General features: G+C 38.3%; 1 protein-coding gene across 1 annotated transcript in view; it reads left to right on the forward strand.

Annotated features, from left to right (window-relative positions):
• Window positions 1-661: 661 nt before the first annotated feature.
• The window catches only part of LOC134679202 (uncharacterized), an 85,066-nt gene continuing 64,745 nt past the window's right edge, over window positions 662-20,982 (forward strand). The window contains exons 1-2 of the mRNA XM_063538080.1: window positions 662-753; window positions 1,148-1,342. Of these exons, the coding sequence (XP_063394150.1) occupies window positions 1,174-1,342 (169 nt within the window). The 5' untranslated portion in view covers window positions 662-753; window positions 1,148-1,173. The remainder of the gene's footprint in view (window positions 754-1,147; window positions 1,343-20,982) is intronic.

The raw sequence follows: 20,982 nt of genomic DNA on the forward strand, positions 1-20,982 counted from the left end.
ACGGAACGAAAGAAAAACGCATAGTGAAGTGTATAAACCGGCTTCTTACACTTTTTACGCTGTTAATTTGACAAAATATCGTTTTATGAAAATTTCGCTCGGAATATCATAAATCCTCTGAAATGAGTAATTGCTTGGATTATTTGGTCCTGTGACACTGCAATCCGGCACACTACAAGACACCATCTTCACTGAATTACTTTATTTAATACTTTTCGTCCTAATCCGTGTATATTTTTCAATTTGAAAATTACCGTGATACGCTCCTGGCCGTCCGCGGCCGTCGTCAAACTCAAAAGTGGTTACGTTTTCTCATTGGTAGTCTGACTCTTTCGCACTCATAGGATGTTCATATACGTGATGGCTTCCCTTTCGCACACTTAAGCTGTCTATCAAGCGCGAGTGGATTCTAGGTCTATGCTAGTAATAGTGTGTGACGTAGGTGTTTTGTATGGAAAGCGAAGCACCTTAATAATTAAAACCACGGATTAAAACCTTTATTAAGATAATAAAGGTTGTATATTTTGTTTTTGATTTATCTTTTAAAATAAATAGTTCTATCATTCGTCGTCATTGTGTTCTTAACAACGTAGCGCTCTTTTTTCATATCATCATGTATTCGTGAAACAGCAAAAATGTGTCTTCTAAATTATAAAAATGTCGCTAAATAGCAGAAATGTCCGGCACCATTTGACGGGTTGTGGCAGAGCACACCACCGCTAGTGGAAACTCCAAAATAAAGGCAACTGTATGGTATGTACCTATCAAATAAAATAAGTATAAAATAGCTAGTGATACAGCTGAGGGATTTGATGAGCAAAATTTTGAACAGTAATGGAGATAAGATGTTTGCGACGGACATATTAAGTATCTACCGTTGCAAATTTTAAGCGGCGCGCCGTATCTTACCTATCTTATATATATCCTTTAAATTTGTTAGCTTTACGTCCCCTCTCAAGAGTGATCCGCGTTTCCACTTACTGTCCTGTCCTGAACAGTTCTGAGCAAGCAATCGTTTTTTCGTTCGGTTAATGGAAACACTCGCTACAAGAGAAGGTAAATGGGAAGAGCAATTATTTGGTCAAAATAAAATGTTTGCTCAAAACACTCGGCTTTCCACCACATCACACCTTAATACTTTTTCCAGTGAAGCTTAAACTGAAACTTTAAACAATGACCGCACAACTGGAAAACGTCGGAGTGTACCTGGCCCGAAGCAGCCCCGTCCTGAGCGAGCACCGCTACCTCTCCAGCGTCACCGACTCCTCCATGCTCTGTATTGTGGAGTCAGATGGCAGCCACTCCATTAGCTGTCACACCTTGTTCCAGACTTGGCAACCTTGTAAGATCATTTTTAGGGTTCCGTACCTAATGGCTAACAACGGGACCCTATTACTAAGACTCCATCACTGTCCGTCTTATCGTCTGTCTGTCTGTCTGTCACCAGGCTGTATCTCAATAACCGTGATAGCTAGACAGTTGAAATTTTCACAGATGATGTGTTTTTGTCAGCGGAGTCTTAGTAATCTCTCTTCTCTTCTTGATCGGGTCACTCTTGACAGAGCGGTCGTGGCCATCATTGGAAGTCTCCCTTTGTGACACCTTTGTCTTAGTAATAGGGTCCCGTTTTTACCCTTTGGGTAGAGAACCCTAACAAGTACGGAACCCTCCTTTTTCACTTTTCATGCTCGTAATGTTGGTGTTTAAGATACGTGCAAGTTGCGCGTTAAATTGCTTTTGCAGTGAAGTGCAATTGCATTCTTAGTAAACTACGGACAGTAGGTATCTTAGCCGAAATAACCTCATGCCGTGACCGTTTTCACATAGTGTACATAGGCCCCAGGCCTTGTAATAACTACTAGCCGCCCCTTTCTCAGCACCCATCTCTATACATCCGCCTTGCTGCCGCCCCTAATATCTTTTGCCGCTCTAGGCCCGGGCCTTAGGGCAAATCCGCCACTGATTGAAGTGATAAAATGGTGCCATTTACCGGAGTAAAACAGTATATATTAACCGACTTCAAAAAAAGGAGGATGTTATCAATTCGACCGTATCTTTTGTATGTATGTTACCACATAAGTTCGTCATTGGTGAACCGATTTGGAAAATTATTTTCTTCTTTGAAAGTATATAGTCACAGAATAACTAATAGTACTACCGTACAGAAAATTCACTCGTTCACAAAAGTCACATTTAGCTATAAAATTATACCTATACTCGCCGCCTGCAAGCAAAATTGAAACTTATATACCTACGTAACCGCGCACGAACCGTGAATCTTCCTTGCGCGCCGCAGTTTTATTCATGACCGAGCTGTGAGTGTCGGCACAGGGTTGAAACTTGACAAGTTTTTGTACCTATACCTACCGATTTATTACGTAATATAATTTACTACATTATTTATATTTTTACAGAGATATTCAAAGGATCGCCGTGGTCGTATGCCACGATTATAAACTTTAAGGTAAAGTGGCATACGACCACGGCTATCTTCTGAATCTCTGTAAAAATATAAATAATGTAGTAAATTATATTAGTTATGTTGTATTTTTAACCGACTTCCAAATCTCAAAGAAGGAGGTTATCAATTCGGTTGTATGTTTTTTTTTTTTTTTTATGTTTGTTACTCCATATCTCCGTCATTACTAGATAGATTTTGAAAATTCTTTTTTTGATTGAATGTATATGCATACAGGTTGGTCCCGTTTTTGTCAAAACCCAGTTCTGATGATGGGATCCATGAGGAATCGAGGGAACTCCTCAAATCTTAAAGGCATACATATAGTGATTTTTGGGTTTTTATCAACAAATCAGGCATATACACCTAAAAAAGTGACATTTGATGAAGTGGAACTGCTGATGATGATCAGAACGGAACTCTTTAACGACGCATAGTTCACGGTTGGCGATTTGTCCTCGTCGTTATGTTTGTTAAGCAAGTTCAGTTTTTGAGCCACATTTTTGTCAAGCTCGAGTTTTGATGATGGGATCCATGAGGAATCAAGGGAACTCCTCAAATCTTAAAGGCATGCGTATAGAGATTTTTGTATTTACATCAGAAAATCAAGCATTTTCATTAAAAACTGTTACATTTGATGAAGTGGAACTGCTGATGATGATCAGAACAGAACTCTTTAACGACGCATAGTTCACGTTTGGCGATTTTTCCTTTTCGTTATGTTCGTTAAGCAAGTTAAGTTTTTAAGCCACATTTTTGTCAAGCTTGAGTTCTGATGATGGGATCCATAAGGAATTGAGGGAACTCCTCAAATATTAAAGGCATACGTATAGAATTTTTTGTATTTTCATCATAAAATCAAGCATTTACATTAAAAACTGTCGCATTTGATGAAGTGGAACTGCTGATGATGACCAGAACAGAACTCTTCAATGACGCATGGTACACGTTTTGTGATTACGAATTTCGATTTTGACTTGGACTGGGACCCGGACTCGGACTCATACCCGGATCCGGTTCGGACCTGGACTCGGATCCGGATTCGGAACCGGACTCGGACCCGGACTCGGACCCGGACTCGGACCCGGACTCGGACCCGGACCCAGAAAACCACTATGATACCTTAACTAAATAAACAACTATGATTACGTACCTACCATAAAATTAATGTAGGTATAAAGTACGATGATGCCAATCTTACTAGCCCCTCCCGCTTAAACCCCCGTACACCCCACGGAATGCGCTATTAAGTGGGTTAGGTTAGGTTTGAACTGCGATCCTCACAGAACCGAACAAGGATTAGGTTAGGTTAGAACTGCGAGCCTTACAGAAACGAAATGCTACTTGAAAAGTGGGTTTGATTAGGTTCGAACTGCGATCCGCACAGAACCGAACTGCTATCTGAGGAGTGGGTTAGGTTAGGCTAGAACTACGACCCTCATGGCTCCTCTTCACGATGGGCCAACGCCGGCCACTCCAAGGGACGCATTTATGCGTTAGAGGGAGCAAGTGATATTGCTATCTCATTCTACCGCATGGCTGCGTCCCTTGGAGTGGCCGGCGTTGGCCCATCCTGTAGAGGAGCTATTATACAGAAGCGAAATGCTAGTAGAAAAGTGTGTGGTTTTACCTCCTTTTCTACATAGTGTACCATCTACAATAATCTTTCATCGGCCCCCATGGAAGTCGGTTTTTTTTTCTTAAAATTTATTTTATTAAAAAAATTATAACATTTATAATATTTCCTGTTTGATAACTTCAGATAAGAAGTATATCTTGTTTCATACTTTTTATAGCGCGATTTGCAGTAGTCGGGTTTGGGTCATGACTTCGTTACTAACTATTCGAAGTCATTTTGTATTACTTTTTCGAGGGCATCCTCAGTACAGAAATGCACGCAGAGCGCCGCATATATCGGGCTGCGCCATCCTTTGGCATGGAGGCGCTTTCGGCTCCCGGCTGTGGAACGTGTACAGTGCGCCTCGTACGTCGGGCTACGCTCGACTCTATTTGTATGAGGGCGCTGAAGTCGCCCGGCTTTGGAACGAGTACAGCGTACCTCGTACGTCGGGCTACGCCCGACTTTTTTGGTACGAGGGGGCGAAGGCACCCGGCTTTGGAACGCGTACAGCGTGCCTCGTACGTCTCTTGTACGGCTGTTTCATACATTTTGGCTGATCTGGTCACGTTATAAAATACTAGACGGGCCCGCAGCTCCGCTCGCGTAAATGAAATAAATAGTTTGTTTTATGTACATTGAAATACCGACATTATTATGTATTCAATCCTGCCAGGGTTTATAACTGTGATATCCATTTCTTATTAAATTGTAGCCGTTATTTGGATAACTTAGTTCGCAAATTTCTCAAAAAATGATGTGATTTGATAAAAGGCAAGATTGTATTTTTTCATCTACGTAGGTAGGTATTTATTTAAAACTTGTTTCAACATAAAATTATTATTTATTTTATGTTGTGTTAAAGCCTAGTTGCAAGCCATTAGTTGTGTTGTGTTAAAGCCTAGTTGCAAAAAAGTTCATTACATTAATTACCGCCTTAAGAATAATATGGACGACCACCGCCCATAAATCGCCTTTTGATACAAACCTTAGTCTAATAAAACATGGTCTTCTCTTCCCAAAGTGACACAAGCCTAATACGTCACAATAACATTGCCACTTTATATAGCGCTATCGCATATTATCAATATCATATAGCGCTGTCGCATGATGACGTAGGCTTGTGTCAGTCACGTGACCACGAAAAGAAGGGAAGAGAGTACCAGGCGGAGTATATTATTATACGAGTACCATGATACAAACGTACTCCCCATTTCCCTTTATGGATATTATAACATTACTTACTACGGCTAGGTACGGTGACGCAACGTTAATCCTGGCCGACACCAGTACGGCTACCATCAGTTTGGCATTGACATAAACGCTATTGTGAACGTAATTTACTTTCTATATATCTCTTTCGCACTAATATGTCAGTACGAGCGAGATGCATAGAAAGTAAATTACGTTCACGATAGCGTTTATGTCAATGCCAAACTGATGGTAGCCGTACTGATCACGTCATGTTTCTCGGTCTTGCGATAGCTCTCGCCAGTCGGCATGGCGGAGGTTGAGCAGGTCTTGAGCAACTACGTCGTTTCAGCGGTAGGTACCTAGGACGTCCGTCGATCGGCTATCTCCCATTTTGTTGTCCCAAGTACCTACGCTCTCGGCACGATACTCTCCCATTCTCTCAGTGTCCGAGCCGCTGTGGTCTCTCAATATTTCGCCACTATATCGGAACACATCCTTATTTCTATAGCAACAAAGTTATATTACGATATTTGGCGGACTGCTGACTGTACATTTGCTTATTTTCATCTGGTCGCTCAAAAATATCTGAACATGCACTTTATCTACCTACGTTATAACTTTTTTTTTATATATTCTGAATGGGCTTACTCATGGCCACAGACTAGCCGAGGCGTAGACGTGGCCTACGATGGAGCTCGCTCGCCCAGAAGGTGCCTGTTCACTCTTGATTTGAAGGTTGCCGGGTTATAAGAACACGGAAATATAGACGCCGGCAAGGAATTCCATTCCTTGGCAGTGCGCATAAGGAAAGGATGAAATTTGGAATCCAGCTCAGTTATTATGTGAAAGCGCAGGAAAAAATCTAAAAATAAAAAAAAGTTATAAAATAGGGGGGGTCCCCATACAAAAAAATCATTTTTTATTGTGACTGACATATAAGTACCTAAACCTAACTTACTTCCAGATGACCTAGAAGGATGAAATTTGGAATCCAGCTCGGTAATTGTGTGTAAGCGTAGGAAAAAATCTAAAAACAAAAAAAAGTTAATAAATAGGGGGGGTCCCCATACAAAAAACTTGTAATACGCGCTTAACCACCGGCCAACGGTGTGTCGTTGGCGGCGCGCGGCACCACATAATTAATACAAAGAACAGAAGTAAAAAACATGCAGCGGAAACACAAGAAAAAACATTAAATCTCAATACCTGCCTAGTTTTCTTTACAAAAAGTATTGATATCCCATCAAAAACATAATGAGTCCCAAGTTCTATGCAAAATCCAAATATGTATTTATAGGAACAAAATAACATTATAAATGCGAAAGTGTCTGACTGACTGTATAAACCAAGGCCAAGTCAAATCTAACCTGCTTTAAGATCTTGCATTTTTTTTAAATAACAGCAATTGTTATAGGTATCCAATAAAGCAAAGAAATAGAGTTTAATACTTGTTTATAATGTTATTTTGTTCCTATAAATACATATTTGGATTTTGCATAGAACTTGGGACTCATTTAGATCTCCATTCTTTTTGCGGCGAACCCCATAGCCAAGCATAATTTTTGTATTGAACTTGGCTCTCCTTTTTTACATTTATGTTTTTGATGGGATTTCATTTACGCGAGCGGAGCTGCGGGCCCGTCTAGTCCTTAATAAATTCATAATAAAAAATGTCATATTCATTTTTTAAATATGATGCACCATATTCATGTATTAGCTTGTCAAAATTCGAAATAACATAGTTTTTACTTAGGGTTCGAAACTCATTTATAATACACGGTGTAACATGAGGAAACCGAATAATTTCAGAGCGTATTCCTGATCATATTTAGAGACAAATATGTCCTATAAACTTTTTTGAAATTCGCCGAGTTTCAGAGTTAATACCAATTTAAAAAAAAAACAAGTTTTTATTGTTACATAGTGCAAAACGCCTTTTTGATGGCGATGTTGCTACTATGGGATTTAGTCTAAATATCCTTATTGATAGATGTCAAAAAGTGACAAGTAACACTTTGCAAAAACTAAGTTTTACGAAAAAAAAAAATCCATTTTAAGTGACAAGTTTACCAATAGCATTTACTTTTTATGTACAAATACATTCAAAAAATTTAAAAAAAACCAAACAAAAAAATTTTTTTTGGCGAAATTGACCTAAACTCATATTACATATTTTCCTTTATTTTGACCTCATGTATGAAATATGAAAATATTTCTTTCATTGACATTTTAGGAAAAAAATGTCAATGAAAGAAATAATCCCTTATTAAATTCTTAATATAAAAGGTTATATTCATTTTATAACACTTATTATACAAGGTGTTCTCAAGAAATGCGAAAGATTTTATTTCTGAGGTCAAATGAAGGAAAAAATGTAATATGATTAAAGGTAAACCCCGCGAAAAAAAAATTTTTTTTGTTTCTTTTTTTTTCAATGTTTTTAAATATATTTGTACATAAAAAGTAAATGTTACTGCTAAACTTGTCAGTTAAAATGGATTTTTACTTTTTTATTTCGTAAAACTTATTATTATTATTTTTTATTATTATTTATTTATTCCATAATTTAACATTTACAGTCAAGCTACACATGTTAAAAGGAGTGACATTATATAAACATTGAGAGTAAGATTTTACTTAAGTACTAACTATACAATAATTGAGCTCGGCGTCGTTATTGACTCCAGGTATCGGCTACTAACTGACAAAAACCTAGGTTCCGTGGATTGGAATATGTCAAATTCGCTGTCGCTGTCCAATATATCGTTCAGGAGAGACAATGCGCGGTGCAGCGGTGAGTGGGATAATGCCCGGGTCCGCGCCGCCGGGACTGCAAACAGCGCGCGGCGACGAGGGCGCAGCTGAATACTGCTGTGGACAGGTACTCGAAACGGGACAAGTGCTAGCAACTGAGGGTTATGTATTTGGCCACGGATTAGGAGATAAAAGTATCTTACGAGTGCCACATTTCTTCTGGCCTCGAGGGTGGTGTAGTTAACCATTCCGAGAATATATAGACTGGGGTACATGTATGGATAGTAACCATAGAGTTTATTATATAGATGACGAATGAACGATTTCTGGACCCTCTCCAACATAAGTGTGTAGTGTTGTTCATGGGGACTCCAAATTATCGCATTCGTCTCAAGTCGGCTTCGTACATACGCGTTGTACAGTATTCTAAGTGCATTCTGTGCACTGAAGGATTTTGATTGGCGGATTACAAAACCTAGGCATTTTCTTGCAGCCTTACTGGCGCTGACAATGTGGTCATTGAATGTGAGCTGTTGATCGAATATTGTGCCAAGATCATGAACTGATGCAACTTGCTGCAGAGAATTATTTCCGATCCTGTAATAACATTTTTGAGGATGTCGAGCACGGGTGTATGACATGACTGAGCATTTCTCTACGTTCAGAGACAACTTGTTTTGGACACTCCAAGCACAGACACTATCAATGTCTTGCTGCAACTTTAGACAATCCTCATAATGACCAACCGGTTTGACTAATTTTAGGTCGTCAGCAAACATTAAGCAAGTAGAATGCCTAATATTTGCTGGCAGGTCATTAACTAAGACCAGAAAAAGGAGAGGACCCAGGTTACTACCCTGACCAATGCCTGAGTGTACTGGGTACAGATCAGACCTACATTGGCCATATTGCACATACTGTTGCCTCCCTGACAAGTAAGAGGCTAAGAAGGATAAGAGCTGACGGGAAAATCCAGCTAAAGCCATTTTCCCAAGTAGTACGTCGTTATTTACTGTGTCAAAGGCTTTTCGATAGTCAAAATAGGCAACATCGACCTGTTTTTGACTTAGTTTTTGCAAAGTGTTACTTGTCACTTTTTGACATCTATCAATAAGGATATTTAGACTACGTCCCATAGTAGCAACATCGCCATCAAAAAGGCGTTTTGCCCTATGTAACAATACAAACTTGTTTTTTTAAAAATTGGTATTAACTCTGAAACTAGCCGAATATCAAAAAAGTTTATAGGACATTTTTATCTCTAAATATGATCAGGAATACGCTGTTAAAATTATTCGGTTTCCTCGTGTTACACCGTGTATAATAAATGAGTTTCGAATCCTAAGTAAAAACTTTGTTATTTCGAATTTTAACAAGCTAATACATGAATATGGTGCATCATATAAAAAAAATGAATATGACCATTTTTACCAAGAATTTATTAAGAATTATTTCTTTCATTGACACTTTTTTCCTAAAATGTATACTTTCCTCAAAAAATGTAAAAAACTGTGAACCGGGACATATTTCATGCAAAAAGGGGGGGTTGTGTCAGGGGGAGGGGAAGGGACGCTAGTGTGCGTAAAGCACCATACCCTAAGGTATCATACTACATTCATAAAAGGCTGGCTATAATTAGTTTGCCTTCCCCATACATTAGAACACAATTTAACCGAATCATAGGACTGACAGACATTATTAATCCCACCAGAGACAGTATAGACATTATTAATCCCACCAAAAACATTTCCATGTAAAATGTTGCCAAGACGAAATCATAAGGCTCGCACTGACAAAAAGTTATCAGAACTCTTGTAGAGCCGAGCTTCTAACTCTGCAAGCCCTAACTTCACAAACTCTACACCTTAGTCAAAATATGTGGCTTGACCGTTTCGCTACTGTCACATGGATGTAAGGTGAAAAATGTTTATTATTTTTTGAAGTCAAAACTTCTTTAGCGGCGCTGAGCACTTTTTGAGGTGGGGAAAAATCATAAACTCGAAACAGCGTAACGCGTAACGCGCTGACTTCATGTGTTACGGACAATGTTATTTACCAAAGAACTTTAGTCATAACGTATCATAATCAGGTCAATTATTTAAAACTGGACTTTTATATTAAGCAATAAAGCTCAATGCTCTAATCTTGTACGGGCTGAAATACGAGGATCTCACAGTTACATTCTAACTTTATATCATACATACATCACTGGCCCAGTGACCCAAAAAGGATCTTGGCCTCTGACACAAGAAAGCGCCACTCTGCCCTATTCTGCGCCACTTCGCGCCAGTTGGGTATTCCGAGGGCGGACAGTGGCCTATTTTATAAAGCTACAAGTTACAATTTACAAGCGGAAGTCTCTTTCTAACCCTATGTGTTAGAACGAGACTTCCGCTTGTAAATTGTAACTTGTAGCTTTATAAAATAGGCCACAGGTCTTATATCACTCCAATATAATTCAATAAAGCTACATATTGATGAAATCGCTAATAAAAGTGAACTCTAGTACCTACTGGTGAATAAAACTCAAAATATCATGACCAAATATATTTAGAATATTTAGATGCGAGGTCTGCAAGGTAACTTTAGAATTTATATTCGTATTTTAAACAATTAACGCTACAAACGAGATCGTCGATTTTCTTAGGGCGTTTGGGCCCACTCGGAAATTTAACGTATACATTTAATATATATAGGAAATTAATCGTTATAATTGCTAGATCATGATGATAAAAACAGAATCACGAAATATAACGGGAATTTTGAGAAATACTGCATTAAAACTTGAACATGACAAGAATAACTTTTATATACAAATAGGCCAAGCAATAAGAAGTTATAGAGGGAAATGCTAGGAACACAATTTTTGACTACGTAACTTTGTTTGGACTAGTCAGGAGGTGAACATATCAAAAGTCCCCGGCCGTAGCCCCGGTGCTGGGGGGTAGAGGGGGGAAAGAAGGTCTCATTTTTCGGTTTTTCACTAATATCTTGGAAACTTTGCGTCTTAGCGACATGACTATTGAGACAAACCAAAAGCTGATAAAATTTGTTACAAGTTTTATTCAGTCAAGTTTTTCGATATCTTGAATAGTTTTTGAGATATCCGCTCTTGAAAGTTTATTTAGGGCTTTCAATTTTATCTTGATATCTACATTAGTGACGCTGCTAGACCGTGTTTGGTATCATTTTCGTATAAATCGGGGGTGCTGAATTCAGTTTTGGTATCACATTGACACCATTCCTAAGAAAAAACATATAAACTTTAAACAAATACCTTTTTTTTTTTAATTCCTCTTCACGCTTAAACCGCTCAACCGATTGAATTGAAATTTGGTATACAGATATTTCGAGTCCCAAGACAGGACATAAGATACTTTTTATCTCAATAATCATGCTTTAAAGTTGTGAAATGGAGTATGGGGGGAATTCAACTTCGTCAACGAAACTGAATTCCTGAGGTTAATACTGCTCAAGGTAAGGTTTGAAGTCATGTTTGGTATCACTTTCATCTAAATCACAGATGTATTCCGTCCTAAATTTCATCTAAACCGGTTCAGCGGTTATTGACTCCCCATACAAACTTCCACCCCACTTTTCACACCCTCAAAAGATGCTTTTGGTTATAAAAACTATCCTATGTCGTGTGTCGAGATTTAAACTATTTCTATACCATATTTCAACGAAATTGGTTCAGCGGTTTAAGCGGAATAGGGAATTAAAAAAATATTTATTTTTAAATTTTGGTTTTACTTCGGAATGGTGTCAATGTGATACCATAAATGAATTCAGCACCCCCGATTTATACGAAAATGATACCAAACATGGCCTAACAGCTTCACTGACGTAGATATCAAGATAAAATTAAAATCCCTAAATAAACTCTCAAGAGCAGGTATCTCAAAAACTATTCATGATATCGAAAAACTTGACAGGATAAAACTTGTAACTAATTTTATCAGCTTTCGGTTTGTCTTAGTAGTCATGTCGCTAAGACGCAAAGTTTCCAAGATACCAATGAAAAACCGAAAAATTCGACCTTCTTACCCCCCTCTACCCCCCAGCAGCGGGGCTACAGCCGGGGACTTTTGATATGTTCACCTCCTAACTAGTCCAAACAAAGTTACGGAGTCAAAAATTGTGTTCCTAGCATTTCCCTCTACAACGTTTTTTGAGCATTCATTTCTTGACCTAAAAAGCATATACTACTACTCACACTATTCTGTAAAAGTGTTTTGACTTTTTAAAAGAAAATAGACAAAGTCTGACATGAAAATGAAACTGAAATCGTATCCGCGTTCAATAAAAAGTTATATTTTGATCTTATTCGGAAGTTCATTGTTAATTCGCGGAAAGTGAACAGATTCATTTCATATCTTCTTTAAAGGAAGTAAGGTTTATTACTTGACAATATTTGACAGATTGATAAAAATGGTTGCGTTTAGTTAAATAAAACTAGAATCATATCGACGTATTCTGAATTCGTTTAATTCTTCAAACTATGTAACTAAATAAAAAGTCACATTACTATATTTCTTAACTAACTTATTTTAGGCATTTTTACAGTCGATTTAAAATAGAATTTAAAAGTAGGTACATTAAATAAATAATGAATGACACTACTGATATTTTGAATAGTATCGAAACGCACTTATGTCTACTATGACTTATGGCTACTTACTATAATAGTTTAATGTAATGATATTTTATAACTCCTTAGTGAAAAAACCTCATGGTTTCTGTGAATTTGAGCGTTATGTCAATGCTGATAAAGATGTTGACGACGGCAAGGCTTTTGTTAACAATGTTAATAAATATGTCGAAGTGAACCATGATTAATCGATTTGTAACCTAATAAACGTCAGGTAGTTGCCTGGGTGAAATCAGAGATGGCGTCGCGGAGCTGTCACCTGGCCAGTGACAGGTGGTTGGTTGTTATATAAAGAGGGCGGAATGACCGGCCTTGCAGTCATTATGATTGAGGCGATCAAGCAGAGCGGTTGTTATTGATTATTATAATCCATTTAAATCGAAGTGATCTTAAGTTATTATGACGTGTAATCGATACTGTTAATTAAAACGAACTATCGGCTATCTCGACGTGTTATTATTTCTAAAATTTAAACGTTGCACTTGAATTCTCATGAAAGTCCCTATTAGAGGGTAGATTCACACGTGGGCGAACGTTGTGAATCTACCCTCAAATAGGGACTTTCATGAGAATGCAAGTGCAACGTTAGAAGATGATCCTGCCGACCTACCAACGGTTTTATCCTATCCTATTCTATACTCCACACGTCGTTCGTTATATAATACATTAATTGTCGGAAATGAATAATATAATGTCTTTTAATTGTATATTTCTAATTCCCGTTTCATTTTTACCCAATATTATATCTTTTTCAGTAATAAAATGCGTATATAATACTGTAATAGTCTGAACCATATACGTGATGGTTTACTCTGGACCCAAAATCGACGATCTCCTTTAAGCTCACTGGCTAGCAATTTTGGAACTAAAGTTTTTCAATAGAAAGGAGGATGGGTCAATTATACATAGTGACATACTGCAGACATTTTGGACTAATCATTAAGTTTTCACTTCTGTCGGTACTCCCGGAGTGCAACCCGTTGGTTTTTTTTAATACAATAGTTGTTGGAGTAATGAAACTGCCAAGCCACATATTTTGACTAAGGTGTAGAGTTTGAGAAGTTAGGGCTTGTAGAGTTAGAAGCTTGGCTCTAAAAGAGATCTGATAACTTTTAGTCAGTGCGTGCCTTATGATTTCGTCTTGGCAACATTTTACATGAAAATGTTTTTGGTGGGATTTCACTTATTTTTGTAAGCTGCTTATGACAACCTTCCATCCCCTAATTTAAATGGTTCCGTGTGATTTAAGTACTATTAAAAATCCTGAAATACGTACCTGGGGGCATCTTTCATACATCTGCTTTTTACTGATTCCCCATACAAACTTCAACCCCCTTTTGCCCCTAACACCCTTTACACCCTTACGGTGTGATTTTGGGGTCGAAAACTATTATATATCCTTCCCCATAACAAAAACTAGGTACATACCAAATTTCAACTAAATCGGTTCAACGGTTATTGATTTCCCATACAAAATTCCACCAAAAATTTTCAAGTCTTTGAATTTTTTTGTTATTTGTGTACTTATACAGTGAAAATATCCTTGGACAAACTTCGTGCGTGAATATTGTAAAAAAAAATAGACAAGTCCTGCGCAACGCACATTTTAAAAGTAAAAGGTATTGTTTGTGTTATTATATAGCAGTGATGGGCAAACTTTCTTCATGGGGGGGCAGAAAGTTTAGGAAATTTAAGTGGAAGGCTCTGGCCTTCCAGAATTGAAGCCAATATTTATTCTGATTTGTGATATTCGTGGACCAATGCCATATACTAATTATTTCATAGGACCGGCGGCGGGCCGGATAAAATCCATTCGCGGGCCGGAGCTGGCCCGCGGGCCGTACTTTGCCTACCAATGTTATATAGCATGACATTTTATTTACATAAATTGGTACTTATAAAATATAAAGAACTAAAACTGGAAGAGCGATGCCTTTGGACAAGACAGGTTACAGTGAAAAGTGCTACTCTTTATTTTTTATAAATATAAGTATTAAATTTAAATAAAAATAATGATTTGGCCTCGATAGACATTGTCTTAGTTTATCTAGATACATTTTTGTTTCATATGAAAAAGAGCAAATAAACATACAATACTGTTGTAGTTTGTAACCTTCTTTGTGTAGACAAACGTTAAGTCTTCTATTTTCTATTTTTGATATATTTTAAATATTTTAAAATTGCTTAGTTACCTTACTTCGAATAAAACACTCGTGTCATAAACATCTCTTTCTTACGTTATTTTACAAATACCTAATTTTTACAACACGTTATCAGCACGAATGCTATAATTTATAATGCAAAGTTTAGTGTATTTCGTAAAATATTGAGTTGTAGTGTTTGTGTGATTGGAAATAGTACAAATCGTAAATATGTCACACGAATCGGGAGATGCTTCGAGTGTTTCTAATTCCCGTTCAAGCTCATCTATTCCATCGTTTTGCCTGAGGAGCAAAGATGGATACCCTGCGTGGAAATTTAAGATGCGCAATTACCTATTGCACGAGGATCTGTGGGAGACAATCGGTGGCTACCCTGAAGGAGACACGACTCCTGCCTCTACAAAGGTACGAAAAGATTCGAAAGCCCTGGCAAAGATATGTTTGACAGTAGATGATGCGGCAATCATTCATGTTAGATGTGCGAAAACCGCAGCCGAAGCATGGAAATCTTTGCAGAAAGCTTTTGAGGACAAGGGAATGGGACGAAGACTTTCTTTAGAGCGAAAATTGTACAGGTTGAGTCTGTCGGACTTTTCGAATATGGAACTGTACATTAACGCAGTTATGTCAACCGCACAGGACCTGGCGGATATAGATGTAGTCTTAGAGGATAAGTCTATTGCTGCGATACTTTTGGGAGGTCTCACTCCAAAATACGAACCTCTCATTATGGCTTTAGAAAACTGTAATGTCGATGTGACTACAGACTTAGTTAAGACAAAACTGCTAAATGAAATGTCCAAGGATGCGGCTACACCATTAGAATCGGTTTTTCATGCGAAAAGGAAGCCGAAGTCAAAGAAGAAGGATCTGGTTTGTTACGACTGCAAGATGCCTGGACATAAGCGACCAGACTGTCCGTTGAGAGGCAAGAAGGAGAAAGCAAATGAGGTAACTGTCAACGATACGACATTTACAGCTCTTAATACTTCTGACAGCTCAAGTAAGGACATCATTTATGTAGATTCGGGCTGTACTAGACACATGACTTCTAGACGAGATTGGTTTCAGAGTCTTATGATACAGAATCAAGGTACCGTTACTGTCGCAAACGGAGAACAGATTAAGTGCTGCGGAATTGGAAATATATCAATAAACACACCCGAGAACGTGGTCAACAAGATCAGTGACGTTGATTTTGTACCAGATTTAAAAGCTAATTTGTTATCTGTATACAAAACTGTTCAAAAGGGTTTTATATGTGTTTTTGATATTAATGGATGTAACTTTTATAAATCTGATAATTTTCGTTTTACAGGTGAATCTGTTGCTCATGCCTCGCCCTGTGGTGGACTGTACGTTTTAGACGGTACTGTCAATGTTCCCGAGAATGTGGCAGATAATTATATGACACAGGATGTGCACTCTGACTGTCAGGATAGTTATCAACTTTGGCATAAGAGGCTAGGACATTTGTGTCGCATAGGCATGAACCAACTGAAGAATCACGAGGTAGGCGTAAAGTATTCAGTAGTAGATAAAAATAGTTGCATCGCTTGCGTGGAAGGTAAACAAGCAAGGAAACCTTTCAAGAAGGTAGCGTTTAATAGGGCTACTTCCCCGTTAGAACTGATCCATATGGATCTCATGGGACCGGTGTCTACAACCTCTTTTCAAGGAAATAGGTATATGCTAACGATAGTAGACGATTATACGCGAAAGGTGTTTGCTTATTTCATTTCTTCCAAAACAGAGGTAAAAAATAAATTCTGTCTGTTTCAAACTTTTGTTGAAAATCAATTAGACAAGAAAATAAAAGCGGTTAGGACTGACGGAGGTAAGGAGTTCGTTAATAAAGTGTTTGTTGATTATCTTGCTTCGAAAGGTATCGAGCACCAAACGACGACGCCTTACAGTCCTCAACAGGTTGGAGTCGCGGAGCGCACACATCGTTCGATTACAGAAAAGGCGCGGACGTTGCTAGCTGAAAGCTCACTGTCGAAAGCATTCTGGGAAGACGCATTCCAAGTTGCCGTGTACTTAAAGAACAGGTCTCCTCATCGAGCCTTAGGCGGACAAATTCCTTATGACAGGTGGTATGGTCGTAGAGGTGATCTTAGTCACCTGAAAGTATTCGGATGTAGAGCACTAGTCCATATACCCTCGTGTCACAGAAGGAAATTAGATGTCAAGGCACAGGAAGCGATTTTCGTAGGTTATTCAGAAAATCCAGGTACTTATATATTTAGGGATCCTGCTTACCCACGAAAAATGTTTATGTCCAGAGATGCAACCTTTTTTGAGAATTGTTTTACAGAGCTGAAGCAGAGGTCACCAGAACCTGATAGGTACAGTCAGACTCTATTTTATTGTTCGAAGATAAAAGAGAGACCGAGTCTGAAAACTGTCAAGATTGTCAATTTTATGACTGCGACGAGAGCAACGACCCTGCACCACCGCCTTCGCCGATAAATCTAGAAAGTGCCGAAGATTTAGTATCTATGGAAGAGCGAGAGCCCTTCAGTGAACCACGGCTTCCTAGTGCGGATGAAGAGCCAGCAAGTGTGGAAGAGGAATCTCATCCTGAGCCGAGATACCCCTCAAGAGATAGGAAACCACCAGATTTCCTAACTTACAACGTGTCTACGGCTGATTCTCGAGAACCTACAACATATCTTGAAGCTACTCAAGCCGATGATGCAGATAAGTGGAGGCATGCTATGGCTGATGAGTATAGTTCACTGAAAAAACTCCACACATGGGACCTAGTAGATAAGCCTAATAAATAGGTGATGTAAATGGGTTTACAAAATTAAAAAGGACGCGTACGGTAATATAACCAAGTATAAAGCGAGACTCGTCGTGAAAGGCTTTCATCAAGTGGAGGGAGTAGACTACGATGAGACGTTTGCACCTGTGATTCGCCATTCTTCCCTCCGCACTTTATTTGCTTTAGCTGCAGAGATGGGGTTAAAAATGAAGCACTTGGATGTCGATACCGCGTTCCTAAACGGAGATTTAGAAGAAGAAGTTTTCATGGAGCAACCACTTGGTTTCATCGAAAAGGGCAAAGAAAACAAGGTTTGTTTGCTGAAGAAATCCCTTTACGGCCTTAAGCAGGCACCGCGAGCATGGAACAAAAAGTTAAATGAAACGCTTTTGAAAATAGGTTTTATAGGAACTCCTTCCGAGCCTTGCGTATATACGAAACTTTTTGGTAAGGAACTCGTGATATTGGGTATTTTTGTCGATGACATAATTGTCTTCTTTAAATCTGATTCGACGTTTGACACTGTCAAAACGAATTTGTCGAAATATTTTTCTTTGAAAGATCTCGGAATATTAAAATGTTATTTAGGTTTACAAATTGAATGCGATTCCGAGTGTGTTAAATTAAATCAGCGGAGTTACATTCTTTCCATACTGGAAAAATTTAACATGAAGGATTGTAAGACTGTGGATACTCCTCTAGTTAAAAAGAATATGGAAAGAAGAACTGATAGTCAAGAAGGTGAGTCTTATCCGTATCAAAACTTAATAGGATGCCTCATGTATCTTACGGTAAACTCACGACCCGATATCGCTTACGCGACGAGCTATTTAAGCCAGTTTAATACGTGTTTTACTAAGGAACACTGGAATGCTGCGAAAAGGGTTCTGCAGTACCTGAAGGGTACTTTAAATTACTCCTTGGTTTACAGGAAGAGTGGAGAACCTTTAAAAAGCTTTAGTGACGCGGACTGGGCAAATTGTCCGATTGACAGAAGGTCGTACACTGGATACACCTTCAAGTTAAGTGGAGGTCCAGTATCCTGGGAGTCCAAGAAACAGCCTACAGTGGCTTTATCTTCAGCTGAATCGGAATATATGGCACTAGCGTCTGCCACGAAGGAAGCATGCTACTTACGACGGTTTATCTATGAGATAACAGGTAAATTGCATATAGTTAATTTAGCTTCTTACAGTCAGAGTGCCATCAACCTCGTTCGAAATCCTGTACACCACAACAGGACTAAGCATATAGATACCAGATTTCACTTTATTAGGGAAAAGGTGTCTAATAATGTTGTTAAATTAGTATATATTAAAAGTAGTGATATGCCTGCTGATGTACTAACGAAGCCACTAGGACCTATAGTACATAAAAGGTGTACACTTAACTTAGGATTAGAGACTTAATTTTTTTTTGTTTGTGTTTGTCTGGCACAACTTCGATTAAGGGCGGCTGTTGTAGTTTGTAACCTTCTTTGTGTAGACAAACGTTAAGTCTTCTATTTTCTATTTTTGATATATTTTAAATATTTTAAAATTGCTTAGTTACCTTACTTCGAATAAAACACTCGTGTCATAAACATCTCTTTCTTACGTTATTTTACAAATACCTAATTTTTACAACAAATACATTTAGACCGGGAGATAGTGACACATTTTACTGGGTCATTTGTACCAGTATGGCGGTTCGTCAGGGGTCTAAGTACGTAATGAACGAAATAAAAATGATGGTCATAGCGCTGGTACCGGCGGCCCAATCGCGTGGGCGTTAGTCGAACGTGTCGGATTAAATACGAGTGTCGAACGATTTGTTCCACAAAAATCCTCGTATTTTCCGATAGTCCATAAAAAAGAAGTAGGCGGTAGCGTAATGCCATACTTCTCCGGTGTGACTTACAGCCCGCCATACTGAGGCAAACACATTAATTAAAAAAAAAAACAATTCAATCATTTGTGCCAAGCTAATTTTTGCACAGGTGATCATCGTCGAGCAGCCATTCATGGACATCACCATGCCATACTTTTCGGATGGTTCCAAATGGCCGCCGCAAGGGAGTTAATTTTTTTTTATTGCTAAACGATTTGTACCATCTTCAATTTTTTTTTCAAGACTTTCTGTGCGATCATAAATGGAAATCTCATAATGCCATACCTGTAGGAGGTGGCAAATGTGTACAATATTCCCCCTATTCCCCATTATTTCCCCTATTAGAAGTATGGCAAATATAATAATGGTCACATTGCATCATATAATTTCCAAAAATCCAAATGCCATACTGGTACAAATCCTCAAAAAATATTTTTTTGTTTTAAGTCTTGGCTTAAGTCTCACAGTCTTCCGCCCCGTAGTTATAATCTGGAATATTTTTTGACGTGAAACGTAGGTAAACGTCTTTAAAAACCAGTAGAGGGGCTCGGATCAAAAACCGATGTAACGAAAAAGTGTTATGGCGCGGCGGTTTATATCTCCGAAACTATAATACCTATAAACATAGTTTTGATACAGATGTGTAGAAAAAAGTAGCCATTACTCGGAACAGCACGTGCTGCTGACATAGATGGCGCTGATTCTGCGCTAGACACGACGTATTCGGAGCAAAAATGACCCCTATTTTCAGTGTTCATTTAGTAATGAATGACTCATCAGCCCATTAACCGATTTCGGTAAAATTCATGTCATTTGATAGATCTTACTTTATTTTAATGAAATATGAGTAAAATAAAGTACGTGGAATTATAATAAGCTGCTAAAAAATAAAAATGTGACAGTTTTTACAGAATTTTTATCACTGCTCTTGTTTGAGGCCACCGTGTGCGAAAAAAAGGGCGCAAAACTGACAAAATATACCTGAAATAGTAAAATAAAGCAATAATGGTTCTTTTAATACAACATTCACCATAGTAATACATGCTCATCTCCTCAAATAATGCATTAGCATCTATGGCGGCGCGGCGGCGCGAGTTACTTTGATAGACATGTAACGTAAGACGGCTGCTTGACAATCCCGAGTTCCGAATGCTAGTAAGTATACAGGGTGAAATTTAATTCACTGGCCAAATTGAAACAACCGAAAGAACTCGAAAAAATATTAAACACATGTTTTTTCTTTTAATAACGCTCAGTACATTTTTTTCGAAATAACTCATCATCAAGTTGTCCTAAAAACCTCGTACGTTATGGTGAACCGACAACTACCCACTACACCCGCTTCTCTCTTATCAGTTAAGGTCATTGACACCCCGCCCCTCCCGCTGTTTGCAATCGCGTCACCAATTATGAACCCTATTGCAGCGAGATTACCTACATAAGTTGCTAATTTTTCCTTTCATATTAACGGGCTTAGAACCGTCAAAATGCAAAGGCAACCCATTT

The sequence above is a fragment of the Cydia fagiglandana genome, chromosome Z (genome assembly GCF_963556715.1).
Source record: "Cydia fagiglandana chromosome Z, ilCydFagi1.1, whole genome shotgun sequence".
NCBI classification, from domain to species: Eukaryota; Metazoa; Arthropoda; class Insecta; order Lepidoptera; family Tortricidae; genus Cydia; species Cydia fagiglandana.